General features: G+C 34.3%; 1 protein-coding gene across 1 annotated transcript in view; it reads right to left on the bottom strand.

Annotated features, from left to right (window-relative positions):
- Window positions 1-328: 328 nt before the first annotated feature.
- The window catches only part of LOC113478698 (neuroligin-4, X-linked-like), an 80,007-nt gene continuing 59,829 nt past the window's right edge, over window positions 329-20,506 (bottom strand). The window contains exons 5-7 of the mRNA XM_026846107.1: window positions 5,184-5,243; window positions 1,417-1,569; window positions 329-372 (exon numbers count right to left, since the gene is read on the bottom strand). Of these exons, the coding sequence (XP_026701908.1) occupies window positions 329-372; window positions 1,417-1,569; window positions 5,184-5,243 (257 nt within the window). The remainder of the gene's footprint in view (window positions 373-1,416; window positions 1,570-5,183; window positions 5,244-20,506) is intronic.

The following is a 20,506-nucleotide window of genomic DNA, read 5'->3' on the forward strand; positions in this document are numbered from 1 at the left end:
GTTTCATTTTTTTTACTTATGAAGCAAGTCAAAAATACACTTTGACAACAATTCTTTTTCTTTAAAGAGTCTTGAGTTCTTTACGTATAATTTTACTTTCCTTTTTGGGGGGTGTTTCTGAGTGCCAAGATTGCATACATAAATATACCAAAATATCTTTTTATATTCCTGGCTTTCTGTTTAAATCTGACTCTATCATAGAAAAAATGCTCTTCTGTATTTAAACAAGAGCCAAAATCAGGGACAAGAAAGAAATTCTCAGTACTCTGATGAGCTAGAACATTGCTAGAACACATTAACACCATTAACAGACAGTTAAAGAAGTTGCCTATGTTCCAGAATAGTACATGCCAAGAATATAGATCAGCTTTGCTATCAAGGAAAACAAGACTAAAAATCTTTTTAAAAGACATTCTAAATTGAAAATCACCCAAACAAAATTACCTTACCTTGTGTATTTAAAATACTGGAAATATGAGCATTTGAGCAGTCTATATGGTATTCTATAAAAAATATTTGTTTATTCATTAAGGTAAAAAATATTTCTAATCTCTGCTACTATGAGCAAACTTTTAGCTTAGTTTCCTATGGAAATTAGAACTTCAATAACTTAACCTTCATTTCGAGAAAAGCCTGGTACATGCAAACATCCAGGAGCTGGAATCACAGATAAGCCAGAAAAGATTTTTGGTCTGTTGTCATGGATCTAGAGGTTATTTTGTTATCCAATCTAATGCTGACAGAGGAATATTCATAATGTCAATAAGATGCAGCTCTTGTTCAGTTTGAAAGACATAAGTATTAATTTTGCTCAATATTATCATTCATGCTTATGGAGTTCCTTATATTTAGGAAGATAATTTTACATTAGTCCTTGAAATCCCTTGACTTCATTTAGCTGCAACATAAATTCCATTAGTGTATATAGCCTATTTTTTTCTGTATTACCTCTAGATCTTCTGCCCTAAAAAACAATTTGCACATGTAAATAATAAACACATATATATACTAACATTTTCCCTCTTCCTACTATTACCAACTGGTTTGAAACTGGTGAGTACTCATTCTTCATTAATTTTCTCTTTTTTTTTTTTTTTTTTTTTTAACAATACAAGTTCTCAAAACTTGTTAAATCACTGAGCCAAGAGCAAATATGATCTGATGACAAATTTAACATAAACCAGCAATAACATCATTATAAATATCCAGTCATTTTTGTCTAAAGGTGAAGGCAGCTGTCAAAAAGAATGTAGCCTAGCCCAGTTTCCATAAAATATTGAACAGAATTCAGAATCCACCAGTAAAAATGTTCTGTTTTAAAAACAAAACTAGCCCAAGGATATATGATCAATCAGTAGATAAATTAAGCAATCAAATATTTCTATGCAATTGGTGATGAAGGAAAAAGTCACTTACCTAAAACCCCCAGCCTGTAATTGAGAGTGACAACAATGACATTTCCATAACTCGCGAGAATGCTGCCATCAATCATATTGCCAGTACCCTCCATGTAAGATCCACCATGGATGTAGACCATAACGGGCTTCTTGCTGTTCTGATCATGAATGTCTGAAAAAATTCAAGTAAGGAAAACATAATAAAGTAATAAAAAATAAGAAAATACAATATTAGCATTTTGTAACAGTGCTAAGAATGTTCTTATTTATTTTCCAGACCATCACCACTTTAATGAGCTAGCTTACACAGATTAGGATCTTCCTGCAAGCCTAGTATTTATAGTTTGAATATTTCTGTTGGTTACTTCAAAAACAATTTCCTCAGAAATATTTTCAGAACACCTGTAATGCCTTCAACATTACAAGGAATTTAATTTGAATATAAACATCTAAAAGCCTGAAGAGAAAAATCACATTATGGAATAATCTTGTCATTTTTTTAGACTATTCTGACTCAAGTAGATGCCAATTTAGTAATATCTGCACATCTAATAATAAAATTACAATAATGATCCATACTTTCCCATTCCTCACTGAGGCATAATTGTTTAAATTATATTCCAAATAGTTCAGTAAGAGATAATACCACAAAATCAAATTGTTCTGGAAGAAATAAACATAGATAAGTATTCTGTCTTTCAAATAGCCTAGGAGTTAACAAACAGAGAGAATTTATGTGAATTCACAGCCCAGATATTTTGCATTTAAATCAAACGATGTCTTTTGTATTGTACTTTTCCTTGTCATGCTAGCTAAACCTTAAGGAACAGCCTTAACGTAATGCATCTTAATGGTATGGCTGATCCGTTTGTATACTCAGAAAAGCTCTTGACTGCTTTCAAACAGGTAAGCAGCTGGGTCTTTACTTCTAAAATAAAGTTAAATTAAACTGATAGTAATATTTTCATAGTTCAGAGTGAGTTATAAAGATGCACTTGTGGCGTACTGAAAGGTGACAGGCCAGTGTCAACCTGCTTCTCCCCCACATGCACTAATCAATGATTTGGGGTATATTTAGGAGTGGATTCATCTCTCTTCCTCTGATAACCAAAAAGTTATGCTCCTGATCCCAGATTATCTAAATTAGGAATTTATGTCATCTACAGAAACAGTGGTAACAGGGGCTAAGCTCCTTTAAAAAGCAGAGGGCAATTCAGGAAGCTGCCGTTAGAAATGCACACCTTTTGCAAATAATTCAGTGTATCTGCACATGGAATAGGAGCACTTTTTTCAATCATATAGTAAAACAGACAAGGGAAAGCAGAATCTCTGACTATTCAATCAGGATTTTAAAACCCCCAATAAAACAGTGTTCTCTTTTGGGTAGGACAGTCAGACATTGAACAGTGGAAAGGGGAAGTTCAGGAAGAAAAAGCTGAGCTAAATACCTGGAGGTAGGGAACCTGGGTTTGAAAGCCTTCCAAAACTCTTCCCTCTCCTCAGGTTTGTTAGGAAATTCTCTAAGATACCAAAAATGTGATCAGCAATGAGGTACCACATATATAATATTTGATGTATGTGGAACTAATATGAGCATATTTAAAGGTAAATTTTGACTGGTCATATTCCTATGGCCCACTTTCACTTTACTCATATGTATGTGCTACCCTAAGTATCAAAAACTGTCAGCTGAGTGCCAGGAACATATGTTCAGGCTCCAATGTACACCTGTCTAATTGTCAGAGTTTAAGGCTTGTCACAGAATCTGCCTTCTTTACATAGAAAGCTATGTACTTTACATGTTGTATTTTATATTGTACTTGAGCAACAGAAGAAAAGTTTTTGTGATAAGATCTTGTTAAATGTTGGGACTATAAGAGTTATGCAGCCATTAAACAGATCATATAAAGCAATGAGGTGCATTCTAGTGGGTATATATTTTTTTTATTCTCAGCATTATCGGCAAAGTACATGAAAGTGTTTCGTCTGTGAAGGCACAGATCAGCCCCCCAAAAATGAAAGCAACAACTATGTAACACAATTATTTGTGTTACTGAATTACCTTTCCCTTCTCTCTCCAAAGTCTCATGGCACGATTTGTTGTATTTAATTTTTCCTTATTACATAGCTCTACCTCAGGGTTGAATCTTTCACTGCTGAAGTCAATGGGAGGTTTCCTCTTCCCCTTCAATGGGAACACGATTAGCTTCAACATAAAGGAAATGAGCTCCATGCTTTATCTACTTAGATCCAGAGTGGATGACCTTGCTGATCATGAAAATCTAACATTTTGTAATTTTTTAAGAAGTCTGAATAATAATGTACTCATAATCCAATATCTATTTTAAGTTTTAAAGCAATTTTGGTTTTGCTTGTTAATTATCTTTTCCTTTAAATTTAACCACAGAATTTGTTAAAAAAATATATATAATTTTAAAAAGTATATGTTGCACAGAAATAGGAAGGTGATGTTCAGGAAAAAACAGAGTAATTTTGAAGTATTCTGCACAACATTTTTGTATCATAAGAAATAGTGTAATTCAGTAACAAAGGGGGTACAGTAGAGGGTAATCAGTATGAATCAAAGAGCAGAAAATTTTATTACAGTATTTTATATATGGATAGAGGAGCTACAAATGAGCTGAACTCCCAGGAAAAGAGGAGTGTCCTCTCTGCAAGTATGTGTGATTCTAAGGGGAAAAGAGAGGACAAATATTTCAGTTATTTGAACTGATGTCAGATAGAAGGAAACAGGAAAAAAGACATGGAATAACACTTCAGATTGGCCCAGCATTAGAGGATTAGGAAACACATTGCTCCAAAATCAGACCAATAAACTTCCCAAGGTTGCTATCTTCTCAATTAATTTGAAAATATTTTTTAGAAATCGATAAATAATGAAATAAAATAAACTGTCAGTGTAGCTTTAATGAAAAGGAAGTGTGAGAATAGAGGAAGATTTCATGACTTCTTTCTATTTTGGTGCATCCTAAAAAGCTTTGTTGTGCCAAGACAAGAAAAAAGTATTTCCTTGTAAAACTTTTTTTTGGAGTACTTCACTGTGAACTTTAACATTTCCTTTCAGGGAATCCAATCCAACTCTGAAAGAAGTCAATGAAAATGATTGTCATTGCAGTGGGAATGTGGTCAGAGTGAGAACAAATGTATCTCAGAGGCTAGCTGATTACAGGAAAAAACAATAAAGCAACATCAACAGCTTCTCTTATTTTTGTGTCCTGAAATAAACCACATACTGTGAGAAAAAAAAAAAAATCTAAATAAAAATAGCAAAGACCAAGCACAGTTCAACTGCATCAATGTACAGCATGTGCACTGGGGAAGCAGTGAAAGTGAAAGGAAGGATATATATGAGTTTTTTTCATGAATTTCAAACAGGTGAATTTACAAAATGTGTAGGAGGGAAAAGAGCACATGCATGTTTTTAAATTCAATTTTTTTCAACCTAAAAAAGAATAGGGGGGAAAAGTATGTGATTTCAAATAATATTTATGTTACTCACTTCACACATATTTAGGAATAACTTTTACACTTATGTCACAGAGGAACTACAGTCATCTATATGCTAATTTGGATTTTAAAAAGAAAAACAATGAAAGTAATTTCTAAAGAAGAAAATTAAGAAGTACACTGAAGTGTTCTTCTGCAAATAAGGGACTAAAAATCATGTTGAAATAACAGCAATAACAATAACAATAATTATTATAATAAAAATTAAAAAGTTTATGTTCATGCATCAGGGTCGAGCTTTGAAAAAACAAAAAATACCTTCATCTTCACCACGATCATTACTGGTTATATCATCTGCGCTTTTCTTTGTGTTGGCTCCTGGGATCATAGTGAGGAGGAGAATAAAGGGAAAAAAGAGAATTCAAAAACAGCAGGTTCTCAAAAATAAAAAAAACCACTAGTACAAAAAAAATGTAACAAAAATGTCAAAATCTGTTACATTTGAAAGTGAAAAACAAAAAAGATGCAAACTGCACATAAACATAAAATGTCAAGAACAAATTGAAAATATTTGAAAAAATGTATTGTATTCTGTGACAGTTACTTCAGTTAAAAGTGATTTCTGCAAAAACAAAATTAATGTGCTATTAAAAAAGAATAATATAAACCAAAAAAAGTATATTCAAAAATTTACCAAATTATTGTTGCTACGTAAGAAATGAAATTTATTTAATTCTGTTCCGTAACCTTGAAGAAATAATGCCCTCAGTCACTATCTTCAATGACTTAATATTTTCTTCATCCTCATTAGGATTTATTAAGAATTAGCCACAACCTAAATTATAGATGGAACCAATGCAAATAAAATTATCACTGAGTCTTACACAACTTAAATGGACCAAGAGAAACCATAAAGAGCTCCTTAAAATTTAATCTGCTTCCCATATGAGCAAAAAGTTATTTAAAACAGACTGTAAACAAAGGTGAAACAGAGTTGAATTATTCCCAGACATAAAGTTGGTCCAAAAGTAGGCTTGGTTCATATTATACTACATTTCATGCTCTTTAGAAAAACCTATAAATTAACTGAAAACAGTTACTTACCATGATAAAGGACTTGCACTTATCTATTAGAAGATTTAGTAAAGAATACATTTTAATTTGTATTCAGTATTCTTTCCCAAAATACTTTTGAGGTATATACATGCACACACACTCAGACACACACACACGTCCATACATGCCATAGCCTGTGCTTACAGGAGTAAGAGGAAATAAACATTGTTTCCCTCTACTCTCTCCTTGGGCAATACTTCTGCTTTGTGATTAAAAAAAAATGACATTAAGGTATTCTGGCACCTAACATTTCATTATACTGTGCTTACTCCTGTAGCAAGTAGCCCTCTCTAATGTAAAAGGTTACTTGATAAAGACTGAAAGGTCAATAAGAAACTCAATTTATATCTGAGTTTAGAAATTAAATATGGCTACTAAACAAATAAAATGGTCTATGTCACCACTCTAACATTTTTTTTTCCCCCCTAAATTGTGTGTTTTCAGGACATACTTAAAAAGGACACTTTATTAACTTGTTTATGTTTAAGTCTGAATATGTCACAGAGATCATATTTAGCTAAAATAATTATTTTATTACTTCATTTCATTCTACTATTTAAAATGTCCTTATGTTCTTCAAAATTCAAGGTTTCACGCAAATCTCCATCCATGACTTTAAGACAGAATGTGGTTAATTGTTACTAAAGTACTTAAGATTTGTTAATATATACAGTTTGGGGTTCTGTGCACTTGTTTGCTTGTCTATGAGACACAAACAGAATACAGATATTCTATAGAAAATTTCTGGAAACACTGCTGTTATAAATGCACTGACGGTGATTAGTGAGTCAAAATGTGAAAAGCAGTGGCTGAAACTCCATCTCCACATGAAGCCTGCATCTCCAGTGCAGTTCTACACAAGTTATTGTGTAGGTAGTACGTGAGTGCATTCAATTATATGTATTCAGTACATAATTAACTGGGTAAAATATCACTGTCAATGAAATACAGATGTTCTCTAATCTATCAATTTCTTTGAGAAATGTTAGATACAGGATCTAAATCTCAGTCACAATCCAAGTTTTGCCCTTTTTGAAAAAATGCTTTTCCAAATTAGTTTTAGCCCAATGAAGGTTGAATCCTTTCTCAAGTGCTACACAAATAAAATTAATTTTGTATTTAGATAAACCAAATACTCCAGCTATAAAGTGCCTCTATTTTTGATTCATGTAAAAAATTGAGAAATAATTATTCATAGGCAATAACTACACCTAGACACAATTCTAAAAGCACAAAACAGAAGAAATTTTTATCTTATTTCCCCCAGTGAAGTTGTCTTCTAATTGTGTGATTAAAAAAGATCATAGTATGCCCAATAAAAAATCAACTACCACATATCATTCCTGTGAATTTAAAAATAACAAAATCAATGTGAACCCATATACATAGTGCCTGTAGACAAAAACTGTATGTGCAATTATTTAAACTGTAATTCATATTTAAAGCACTTTGAGTGAAAGAAGTTGATGTGTCCCAAAACGGTTTACTTCAGCTACTATCCCCCCTCAATCATCAATGTATATATGTATCAGTAACATATTGCAAAGATTTTCTCTCTAATGTGCTTCCTGAAGTGACTCTGGTTCAGTCTACTTCAGAAAGTAAAACACAAGTGTAATGAGAATTTAGAAAATGTCACCACACCATGCTACTAGATAGGATGAGATACAAATATCATGTAATACAGGTATGTGACATAAAGTTATCTGCAATATTTGAAACATTCTTTATTTCTTTTTGCATGCTTCATAGCTTGAAGAAATCATGGAGCAACCAATTTTCAGAACAACTTAATGTAATTGTGAAATGTATTTAATTACAATGTGAGTGGGAATGCTGTTTCTCCTACATGTTGTGGAACAATCTTTCATTTGTCTACTGGTAACTGAACCATTGCTGAGTACAGAGGGACAATCATTTCTCTAGTCCTGTTGACTACACTGTTCCTGACACAAGACATGTGGGTAACAATGTTGGTACGTAACTGTTTGAGGAGAACAGAAGGGTCACTGTTGGATTTATTGCAGTAGCACCAAAACCACTTAAGATACTCAGGAGCATTGTTTAGAAAAACTGTATTAATGTTTTGAAAATATAAGCTTCCAAAAACATATTATCTCATACAGAGAGGGAAAATTGGAATTTTCCAAACATATCTGGGTTTTTGTTAAAAATATTGATTCATTTGTCCTGCAAATTCTATAATAAGATGGTATTCCCTGTCATGAGAAAAGAAAAAAAAAAAAAAAAAAAAAAAAAATATCCTTCTAAGGTTAGTTTAAGGTTGCACTTCAAATTGTTAATCTAGAAGACAGAATGAGAGTGTGACTCAATCTCCCATGGCTCAGGAGAATTCCCAACCTGCACCAACAGCTTGTCCTACAGACCAGTGCTTCCCTTTGCTTTTGGGCTTCTTTTAGGGCTGTTCATAGTTGTGGCATTTTTCTTCCCCATAAATATAAAAATCACAGGAGCACCAATTTTGGATTCCCATTCACCAAACAAACATCATCACTGTGTTACAGGATTGGCCCTTCTGCAGTCTAAGAAGTGTTTACTCATTCATCCTACATGAAACATAGATGGTAAATCTTAACAGCAATCCTGGAACCAGCAGTAGACCAGAGAGCAGGGCAGATAGCAGGGGTGATCTAGCGCATTAAAGACTGAATTCCATGAGTATCACTACTGATCAACCTAGGGTTTGACTGGAGTTCTTGGTTTGCAAGGGTTTGTGTTTCACTTTTCATGCTGATGAAAAGTACCATAGAAAAATATTCAATAATTCAAAATATTAATGGGATGGGAAATAATTTTGTAAATGGTCAGGGCCAGGAACATTTGATTATATATGTTAAATATGCTGAAGATATTGTAGCTCTACTAAAGATTACATTTGTATAAATGTACATGGTTTAGAAAGTTAATAGGCTTTACTATTATGACAACTAGAAAAAGATGTGACTTCATAATATATATATAAAATGTCAGGTGACCTCTTTTCATTTGTCCTACAATTCCATTCATTGCAGAGTGAAAAAGGCATGGCACAATTACTTACTCAAACTGTGTCAAAGCTCTTTTGTAAACGATTTTTGCTTGCCAGAAAATGTTTCTTTTTCCGTTTTTTAGGATATAGTGTGATAGTACAGATACAGAATCACACTGGCATATATGAGCCAGTTCCAATCTAGTGCCAGTCAACATAGCCATAATAAAGCAGGGTTTCATGTGGGCTACTTTATTCCTCTCTAAAAATCTCTATGTGCAATGCAGTTGTAAACTTTAATTCAGTAAGCATCTCTAAAAGTTTTCATTCTGAAACACCGACCCATGTGCCCATAAACTTTTAAGAATTACTTCATTTCATTTATCTATGGATGTAAAGTCATCTCATATTCCCAGATTCATTCTTGATGCCATGCATACATCTATCACAAATGAAGAAGTCACCTCAATGTAAGCACGTCCTCTCGCTCACATTTCCCTTGATAATGAATAAAAATCTCGTTCAGAAACAGATTATCTGGGGTTGCAAGTCTTCCCAGATGTATTCACAATTTATGCTACATCTTCCACCATTCAGATAATATGTATCATACATATGTAATGTAGTCAGGTCCCATGCATGCAGTTTACCAGTGCTTGCATTTTAGGTATCTATTCTGAAGCCTCTAATGGCAGCAAAAACTTATCAACTACTGCTTAAGCTGATGCCATTTTTTTGCATTTTATATGTAATTGCCCCATCTGTCACACAGTATACCTTTTGACCCCATTTAATTCCAGGAAAGCAGTCTATTTTCAGAAATCACACAGCACATTATTAGTTGTATGACCTTCCAGTTTCACATTGAGCATGTTCAACCTTCTGGAAACTTCTAGCTCAAACCAGATTAATACAGGATTTAATAGTCATTCTCTCAGTGATACATCTTATCTATACAGCCATTTCAATGGATCTCTAAAGCTCTTGGTTTCCCATCCCATGAGAACTCTTATAATTTTACAATCAGCTCAAGTCAACAGTTTATTACAGTCTTGAGGGAGAATTAGGAAGCAGAACTGTACTTTCCTTTCTGCACTTCTCCCAAGACTGGGGGGTTAGCTTTACTTTGGGTCTCATTTAGTGCACAAGTCTTAAGTAACTTCAGGTCCAAAAAGAGGAGTCTATCAGTGGGGGAGTTTGGCTGTCATAACACTGTACCTGGATCACAGCTATGGCCAAGGCTTTCCAGATACCTTCATAGCTGTGCCAAGAAGTTATCATTTGGTAGCTGAAGAAAGTCAAAAAAGGCATCTAGGATTTCAGATGAAAGTTGTATTTCAACTTCAAAAGCATTTTAAATAAATGTTTATTGAGAATTACAGCTTGTCAACATGTCTTAGATGTTGACTGTAGATCACCTACATTAGGAGAGATCACAAAGAAAGGCAATATATCTATATACCTGTGTTTTTAGAAGCCTGTTGATTTGAATTAGAAAAAGATAAATATATGCAGATTTTCTAGATTTAAGTAACCATTATTTCTTAATTATTTATTGAATACTGGCACGTGTGTGTAATTGCCTTCCATCTCTCTCCTAAATAACATGAAGACTTAGATTCCTGCTGTTCTAAGTAGTTTTCAATGTGGAAGTCAATGAAAGCTCAGAATTTTACTTAAATCTGCCTGAATTAGATTTGTTTGGTTTTGGTTTAATTCCTATGTTATCACTGAATAGCAGAAGACACATGATTACAGTGGCCATTATTCTAATACCATTAGCAACAACAACAAAACCATTTGGGTTGCAACTGCCAGCTCTGTATAGCAGCAACATTTAACTAAGAAACATGTAACATAATTGAATTTGTGTTCATAATGAGTCCAGCTGCAACACACACACCAAAAAATCACTAAAATTCTAGACCACAGCATATGTGTAGATGCTGCTATATAGTCAGGAAATGTTTATTTTCAAGAAAAGAGAATTAAATGATAACTTTGTGTCATATTTGAAATTGGATGGGCTGTAAGAAAATGCAGCAAAAATCCCTAAAAAGTTTTGTGTTCCATGCATTACCAAGGATTAAAATAAAAAGCAAATGCTATTTCATAGGCTTCTTTCAAATGGTTTTAGAAAACCAATTAAAAAATCTACCTAGACACTTCTATTGAAAAAGAAAAATTCTAAGGTTGAAAAAGGGGTTGCATACAAAATATGAACTTCTAATATGATCTCAGCTCTGTACTCTACATTGCCTAGAGTTTTCAATTACATATTGCACATATATTTGTTTTCAGAAAAATTGCTTGCATCTCTGCATTAATTGTTACATGTACAGAGAATGAAAGCAGGATGAAATTCTTAATATTTTACAAATGGCAGTATTCTGTATACTGTTCCTCCCAAATAAAGACAGAAATAATGACTACTCTATATCCTAAATGATGTGCTTCCCACAAGCTGTTTTCCTGGACAAGAATAAGTGCATTAAATCAGTCCATCACTCCGTTTCATATGCTTTAAATGAGGTGTTATATTCCAACATGTTAATACAACGCAATGGAATATATTGTCACACAGAGCAACTGGGCTATCCTTTATAGTTCCACAGAAGGATAGAAGCACTTTTCAAAAATAGGAATGTTGTGGAAACAATTATTTACTATCATTTAATAAGAGTTATTAGTTCTGTGATTGATATGAGAGTTCATTTCCTTACAAGTTTATCCATACCAGTATGTTGATATGGATTCATCTCAATGAATCACACAGATTACAGGGTAGGGGAAATCTTCAAACTATCTGTATAGATTATATGTGATCCTGACCACTGGTTAGGACCAAAAAGAGCTTTAAAAAATAGCAATAATAGTTGTCAGTTAGGAGCAATGTTGTTACATGAAGTTTTGGCCTGTCTACATTCTGTTTATACTATTCTATATTCAGCAGCTAAATGCCATTGACTCTTATTCCAAGTAAGATGCAAAAGATAAAACTTTAACTTATGTAAATTTGGGCAAATGTGGTATCTCTTCCCTTTTGTCAAAGTTTACAAGTTTCCTATATATTTCATTTTCAGAAAGTGAGCCATTCATTTTAAGAAGATTGTTAAATACAGGTCTATAATGAAGATAAACACTGGCATTTACACTGGACACTTGTCATAATTACTAAAAGAAACACAACTGAAAGATATTTCTTATTCTGAAAATATTTGCATTTATATAGATTGTTTTTATTCATCCTGGAAAATACCATAAAGCTATTAAGTTTTATCTTTCATCCTATGTTAATTCATTTTGGTACACTTGCTAAAAAAAAAAAAAAAAAACAAAAAAAAACCCAAACCAACACAAACTATTAAATTAAGCTTTAACAAAGTTAATCATTATTAATAGAGAAATCATGATTCCAGAAGATTAGTAACTAATACAGAAATGAAGTAGCTACATAAATTCATTAATATTTTAATAAGGATTTTTGTTACAGAAGTTACACCACATCTAGAACATTATATTTTTCTAAATACAGTACATTGCTTTGACATAACCGTCTATAATGGCCCAAAAGAAAGAGGGCATTGTGCAGTCTAACCTTTCAGTGACCTCCAACAGATAAGGGGAGTGTTTCTTGCACTTCCAGTGTAACTGAATCTGCTCTGTTTGAGGAAGGACTGAACTGAGCCTGCAATGCTTACTGACTGAATAATGAAAGACTCATTAAAAAGCATAAATCTACCATATAGTTATTTAAATTAATTGAGACAGACACACATATTTTTCTGTGCAAGCATCAGGAGGAACACTGTCAGTATGAAAGCGTGGCAGTGACCTCAAATAGCTTACATTTCTCTGCTAAATTGGTGCACTTGATGAGGTGTGAATGTAAAAATTTTAACATGTCTGAATGCACAATACTGCAATGTAAAGCAGAGCATGTGCTTTCACCCATCTCCCTCATCAGCAAAGCCATTTTGAAATTCAGAAAAGATACCTACACGCTACTTTCTTGAATTACAACATCCAAAATATAACAATCAGTTCGATATACTGAAATATTTTAAAAATACACACTTTCCTTTTGTTGGAATATGCTGGCTCTGTGCTGGCAAAGCTCTTAGGCACATGCATAGATTTAAGCGTATGAGAAGTCCTGCTGACTTCAAAAAAAATGCCAGTATGTATAACCTTCAGCACTGTGATGAAGCTAGCTTCAGTCCTGTCTAAGGCCCGAGAACATTAGTAAGTCTACAGTAAGTAGTACAGTAAAGATCCAAGAACATGAGAGCCCCCATAGGATATATAAATCCTACTGCAAAGTTTGTCCAGATGTGTATGTAATATACTGCACTGGCAAGTCTGTGTGGCTAAGATATGGGTAGAGTTCAATTAGCTGCAAAGGGACATAAGGTTTCTAGCATGATGATTATACTACAGTTAAGTCTCAAAAAATGTATAAGACTTCTAAATTAGAAGGCACAAATCAGCATTTGCTATTAATCAGAGTTCCCAAGACTAGATGTAACTACATTCTAGGTAATCTACGTAACTAGACTTTGTAGAAAGAATTCAGTAATGTTGCCCTAACAGTATATATAACTAAAGGGTGAGTACTTTCAAATAAGCTTGAGAGATAAGTACCTATGTCCCATTTAAAATGAATGTGAATGAATCTGTAAAAAACAGTGAATTGAGAGACAGTTTTAATAACTAAAGCTAACTATTATACCCTCTCTGCAGACAGCTAAACAAGACAAGCACATACTCTGCATTTAACAACTGCTGGTGCAGTTTGGGCAAACTTTCCCTTTGGCCATTTGTAGACACCATTGGAAGCTGTGAGATGAATAAGCAACTCTTAAGTATACCTCTCATTATTTGATGCAGCTATTTTAATTATTCATTTTGAACACAAACTGAATTTGCAGCTGCCTTTGGAGAATTCATTAAATAATTGTGTTTGTTGTTTTAGTGGATCCCATGAGAACGTAATTTTATTCAATTGTAGTAGATAATATAATAGTTTGTCACCATTTCACTTCTAATTTTGATGTTTACTGGATTTCTGAAATCTTAGTTTTTATTTGGGAATCATGGAAGTGTTAGTTACAGGTAAGGAGGTCTGTATAAGACATCCAAAAGGGATACATGCAGAACTTCATTCGGTTTTGTGGGGTTTTTTTTGTTTTGGTTTGGTTTGGGGTTTTTTTTTAGTTTTTTTGGGTTTTAGCACAAAATCCAGAGTTTTCAATTTTTTCTCTACTAGGTTTCAATGACATCTTCAGCTACACTACACATAGCTATGTATTGATTCCTACTGGAATTAGCAATATCGATCCAACTAAACAATTAAGACAATAAAACAACTAAAATCTTAATAAAAGGAGTTAAAATTTATATAAAAGAGGGAATGGAATAGACTATAGTTATTTCAGGGAAAACCAGATATAAGGTGGATACGATGAAGAGCTTTATAATCTGAAATATTAATATTTAGTTATTCTAATACTTTCAAAAATAGTACATATGCAGAAAATATTTTCCCTAGGATTGAATAGCAGATGTCTAGGAAATAAGATAGAAGTTGGAAATGAAAGTTCATTTAAACATTTTATTCACTATTATTCAGTACTGAAAACATACATGACTGACCAAAAAAAAAAAAAAAAAAAAAAAAAGTGTCCATATCCCAAAGAACTTACACTGTCAGAAGATACCAAGGGAAATACTGACTGCCAGGACTTCTAAACAAAACACACAGAAACTATACTCTTAAAGGAGAAAAATCTTACATTCTACTTTTTCATTATTTCCACAGCAAGATAGTTGAAGACCACAAGATATTAGGACTGGGCCACTTAGAAAAAATGCTACTCTATCCAAGTATCAGGAGATTGATTCAGAGGGTAACTAGCAAGGAGTTCATGAGAAGATAATTTTGAAAATGAAATGGAGCAGATCTAGATTTAAGCAAAAAAATCTAGAAACAGAACAGAAATATCTTTTATGTGTGTGGTGGTGCAATTTGTCCCCCACCAACTCCTTGATGGGCTGCTTGGTGTTTGATGTGATTCCAATCCTGGAAATCCTACTCCTGGGCCACATACAAACCTAGGGTGGCATGGACTGCAGGAAGAAAAATAGAATTTATTACTGCATTTGTATTCAGCTGTAAAGGAGATCTCAATGTTTCCTTGTCTCAATCAGTGCAATTTTCAATTTAAAACACCTACCAGCTATTTGAGGAAATTAACTATAATTGGCAGTTTTGCTCAGGAAAATAAGCCATGGAGTTTAAATGTGTTGAAGGTCACCAACAAAGTGAGTTAGCGAGGTTGTCTGAAGGTAGAACTGGCACAGCATCGGTCCAAATTATACCTGCCTGTATGCTATTGTTACTCTGTCAGCCACATCAGTACTGAAACATGCCTACAGGAACTAAACGGAAATACTGGCACCACAGCCAGCTTCCCCGCTACTAACACCAACAAGAAGGTATCAGACCTAAAAACACAGCAAAAAAGATTGCTGTGATCAAATCTCTCAGGGTATTACTTATGTTTTCTCCTGGCATCGATGAAACCTCCTGTTTAAGCTCACAGCTTCCTGACAAGGACTATGTGCTTTAACAGAATGAACTTTGTGCCCTTGAACTCTCCCCCCTACTCTAAAGAACACCCAATTTCTGCCAACGATTTCTCACTTAAGGCAAAATCTGAAAGAAAAAAGCACCAAGTGAAAGAGGATTTGTGTAGTAAGTGTTGCTATGCTGGGAAGCTGTCAAAAAGAAAATTTCATTAATTTCACTCCGTGTGTATGTAGTTGTACATGTGTGTCTGTGTGACATTTGCTCTTTTTAACCTTCCATGCCTGGATCTTTTATCAGCCCAGGAAAATGCTGAGAATGTCCATTGCATTATGATTTGCTTTTTAGTAACCACAGTGGGTAATTTCACACTTCTTACCAGAAAATCTTGTTAAAATTTGACATAGAAAGTCAAGGAAGGAAGAGAAAGAAAATCAAATGAGGGAAATGATGTTTGACTAATCCAGTGGCCTTCTATGATGGAGTAACTGTATCACTGGTTAAGGAAAAACCTCTGGATGTCACCTACCTAGATTTCTGTAAGGTCTTTGGTATGGTTCCCCATAATATTCTTGCTGCTAAACTGGAGAGATATATGTTTGATGGATGGACTGTTAGATGGATAAGGAATTGGTTGCATGGCTGCTATCCAGAGGGTTACAGTCAACAACTCAGTATCCAAGTTGAAATCAGTTCACAGAATCACAGAAACACAGAATCATCAAGGTTGGAAAGGACCTTGAAGATCATCCAGTCCAACCATTAACCTAACACTGACAGTTCCAAATTACACCATATCCCACAGTGCTATGTCGACCCGACTCTTAAACACCTCCAGGGATGGAGACTCCACCACCTCCCTGGGCAGCCCATTCCAACGCCTAACAACCGCTTCTGGAAAGAAATGCTTCCTAATATCCAGTCTAAACCTTCCCTGGGGCAACTTGAGGCCATTCCCTCTTGTCCTATCCCTTGCTAGTTCGTTAAAGAGACTCATCCCCAGCTCTCTGCAACCTCCTTTCAGGGAGCTGTAGAGGGCGATGAGGTCTCCCCTCAGCCTCCTCTTCTCCAGACTAAACACCCCCAGTTCCCTCAGCCACTCCCCGTACGACCTGTGCTCCAGACCCTGCACCAGCTTCGTTGCCCTTCTCTGGACATGCATTTAATACTATTAAATTGTATTGGTCCCAGTACAGAACTTGAGGGACAGAAGTGTTTTTATAGTGAGGGGCTCAAAACCTAAAACCAGTTCTGTCCCTCAAGTTCTATACTGGGACCAATACTATTTAAAACCTTCATCAACCATACAGTGGGATTGAGTGCACCCTCAGCAAGTTTGCAGGTGTCACCATGATGAGTGGTGCAGTTGATACACTGGAGGGAAGGGATGCCATTCAGATGGACCTTGATAGGCTTGAAAAGTGGGTTCCTGTGAACCTCAGGAAGATCAACAGGGCCAAGTGCAAGGTCCTGCACCTGTGTCTGGGCCATTAGCAATATCAATACAGACCAGGGATTAATGGATTGAGATCAGCCCTGCAGAAAAGGACTTGGGGATATCAATGGATGAAAATATTGGACATAAGATGGCAATTTGCACTTGCATCCCAGAAAGCCAACTGTACTCTTGGCTGCATAAAAGGAAGCGTGGTTGGCATTACCAAAGGGTGTGTTTTTATTCTGCACATTTTCTAAAATCTACGACACATTAGTTTTAGCATATGTTTAATAATTCCCGCAACAAAACTGTGATGGGATATTCTGCAAAATTTGCATCTAGAGCTCAGTGCAAACATCTTTCTACATTTTAGCATTCAAATAAACCTTTGCTGTCACCTATATTTTAATTCTGATAATTTTCCTAGTGATCAAAGTACACTTCCCTTCTCTGCCCCATACTGACTTTACCACATTTCATTTTAGCACCTAATTTCACAAGTCTCTATATGGCTTCCCTCTTACCTTTATTATGAATTTCTGTTGTAAAAAGCAGCAATTCCAGTAACAACCCTTAATTTGTGATTCAGACTTTTGCTTTTGAAAATAGGTTCCAAATCCATTAATATCAGCATTATGGTACAAAACAGACTATTAAAATAATTAATAATGTTCCCTCTCTCACAAGTAGCTCACAGGTTTCCACACCAAGAAAGTGACATCGTCTGACAAGCTATTTTCTTCCAACTCTTTCTTCATTCCTTTACATGTTATTGCATCCTCTAGCACCATCCTTTTCTTCACACTGGTTAGCTTTCTAAAATGATGCTCTTACTTCTCCCTTACAAGACTTTGATCCTTCTTTTCCTTCATTCTTTTATTTCATGATGTTCTATTTTTTCAGTTACCTTTACCCTGGGGTCATGCCTAACTACCCACAATACATACTCTACTACCCTAGAGTATCAAAATTAATTCAATCCCATGCTGTCTTCAGTTATTGCTCATCTTCAGCATTCAGCAATAACTGAATGCTATTTCAGTTTCTCTGATTTCATATCTGTTATTACATATATTTGTTCTACATTTACTCTCTTTTTCTTCTCCAGGTATCTAGCTGTACAAGAAGCAACAAGATAATGTGCAGTTCTCTTAGAGTACCCAGGAATCAAAGATAGATAAAAGAGAGTTACAACAAGACACATTTTGATAAACTGGTGTCAGAAGAGTAAACACTAGCACTTAAATATCCTTAGATGAATTAAGGATAAACCAGTGATTTATTCTCAAAAAGGGTTTGAGGAGAAAATTATTGATCTGTCTACTGCTTCACTGCTTCACTAATTAAAATAAACTACTGTAACAGAAGATTAGTAAGAACAGATAATGTGCATATTAAAATCAAGAAAAATAATAGCCTAAGGAAAAGAGCAATTAAAAACATCTTCAAGCATTTAGATACATTGATAGAAACTAACCCACAGCTGTCTTTAAAGAAAAAAGAAACACTCTAATCTGCTAGAAATCTTTAGGCCTCTCCATAGAATACTCGATAAAAGAAACTTGTCGATAAAATTTATTTGGGTTTTCAAAAAGCCTTTGATAAAACCTTTTCAGTCAGAAGATGTTGAGAACATAATTATTTACAAAGAAAGAGGTGAAGTAATGTCATGGATTAAAAACAAGCTACACATAATATGGTAAATTGTAACGAGGTCAACTTTGAACGTAGCAAAAGAATAATGGTGTAGTGAAATATTCTCTATATTAATCTGATGTTGTTTAACATTCTGTTAATGCTCTGGAAAAAAGGATGAATTATGATTTTGTACAATTTTCCAGTAACAGAAACTACATGATCCAAGGCCAGAGAGAATATGAATATCTTCAAAGAGAGTTTATAAAGGTAGATAAATGATTGATGACACTTAAGGTGCTACTTTTTGAATTGGCATCTAAATGTCTACAACCTATTCACTCTGCAGTCAAGGAGGATAAAGATTATCTGCCCTAGGTTAAGATGAACTGCAAACAGGGTGTGCTTGTTTCTCTTTTTTTCTATCTAAATAAAAACTAAGCCTAGCACAGAGATGGAGGTACCTATACAGCAGAACACAGTCATGCACAGTGGAAACAGTAACTTGAGCTAGATACACAATTGTTAGATTCAAAATGATCTATAACTTCCAAAGAAAAGGGCTTGGACATTAAAAAAAATAGCCAAATACAACACACAGAAAGTTAAAGCATTGCTGAAGTAATTCTAAAAATATAGTCATTTTACATGTTAGTGTATAATAACCAGGTATGGCAGGTCTTATCAGAAATGGTATATTCAAATCCAATTTCATTTTCAGACAGAACATAGCAAAAATAGAAAGTCTTCCATCAGTAATGTATATTGCTGAAAGACAAAAATGGGTTTGTATGAAAAGAGATTCAATTAGAACCCGCAATTATATCTAGAGAACAGAAAAATAAAAAGGATATCATTATTGAATTGTTCACTTACAGTGTGTATGAAGTGAGACTCAACTTTTCTCTGAATACAAATTGTTGAATTCCTTTAAATAATTGAATATGTTTAAAAGGTAGTAATCTTCAACAGCACAACAACAACGGTAGTTGCTTATAAAAAATCAATGAAGTTATAATGCACAGAAATACCAAACATTTATTAGCATTTTGTATTAACTTTTAAGCATGTTACACCATATAACTGACACCAACAACTCAATCAAAGACAAAACAGTTATGACTAATTTTATTGAGAAAAGCAGGACTGCTTTATGTGCAAAGTTAAGCTTATGGGGCATGAAATCACAAATTGTGTATTTCACAGCATAGATCGGCCACCAAACTATCTGAGAAAAAAAATCCAGCGAAGTTTAGTTGAGACAGAAGGCTCTTGCACTGTCAGGATTCCTTACCCTGATGCATGACAGAGATTCCAGTTTGAGAGAAAGACACAGGGTGTGGTCTCATACAACACTTTCAATCCAGTTTGTAATGGTGTCATGGAGTAATTTGACTTTTATAACAACACAGTTATTCCAACATGTGACAGCAGTGAAATCAAAAAAAGGTACTAAAGTGATATTAGGATCAAAGACAGGGCTTGGTGCTGTCCCTACTCCTCACTTGGAATCACAGAATAAAGTTTCCTGTAAGTTTTTGATTTGCTTTGTTTTTATTCTGCCTTTAAAACTTACTGGGCTATTTGATCACATTCTCTTCCAACTTTAGCATCATAAAAGGAGTACTACTTTGTTAGGGGATAACATGTGGGCCTCTGTTCATCTTTAGAAAATTATGTGTACTTCACAGCTATCCTAAAATAGATTTTCTCAAAACATGAAAGTGAAGCACACAATTACTTGTATACAATGCACAAAAGAAGTGCATCCTAGTTTCTAAGGTTAATTCAAATTTGTAGTGTATCTGCCTGCTAACGTACTTTCAGAATGGACAGATTAATAAAAGGATCTGTCCTGAAAGAAGCCATGGCAA

The sequence above is a fragment of the Athene cunicularia genome (genome assembly GCF_003259725.1).
Source record: "Athene cunicularia isolate RWA chromosome 1 unlocalized genomic scaffold, athCun1 chr1_part1, whole genome shotgun sequence".
NCBI classification, from domain to species: Eukaryota; Metazoa; Chordata; class Aves; order Strigiformes; family Strigidae; genus Athene; species Athene cunicularia.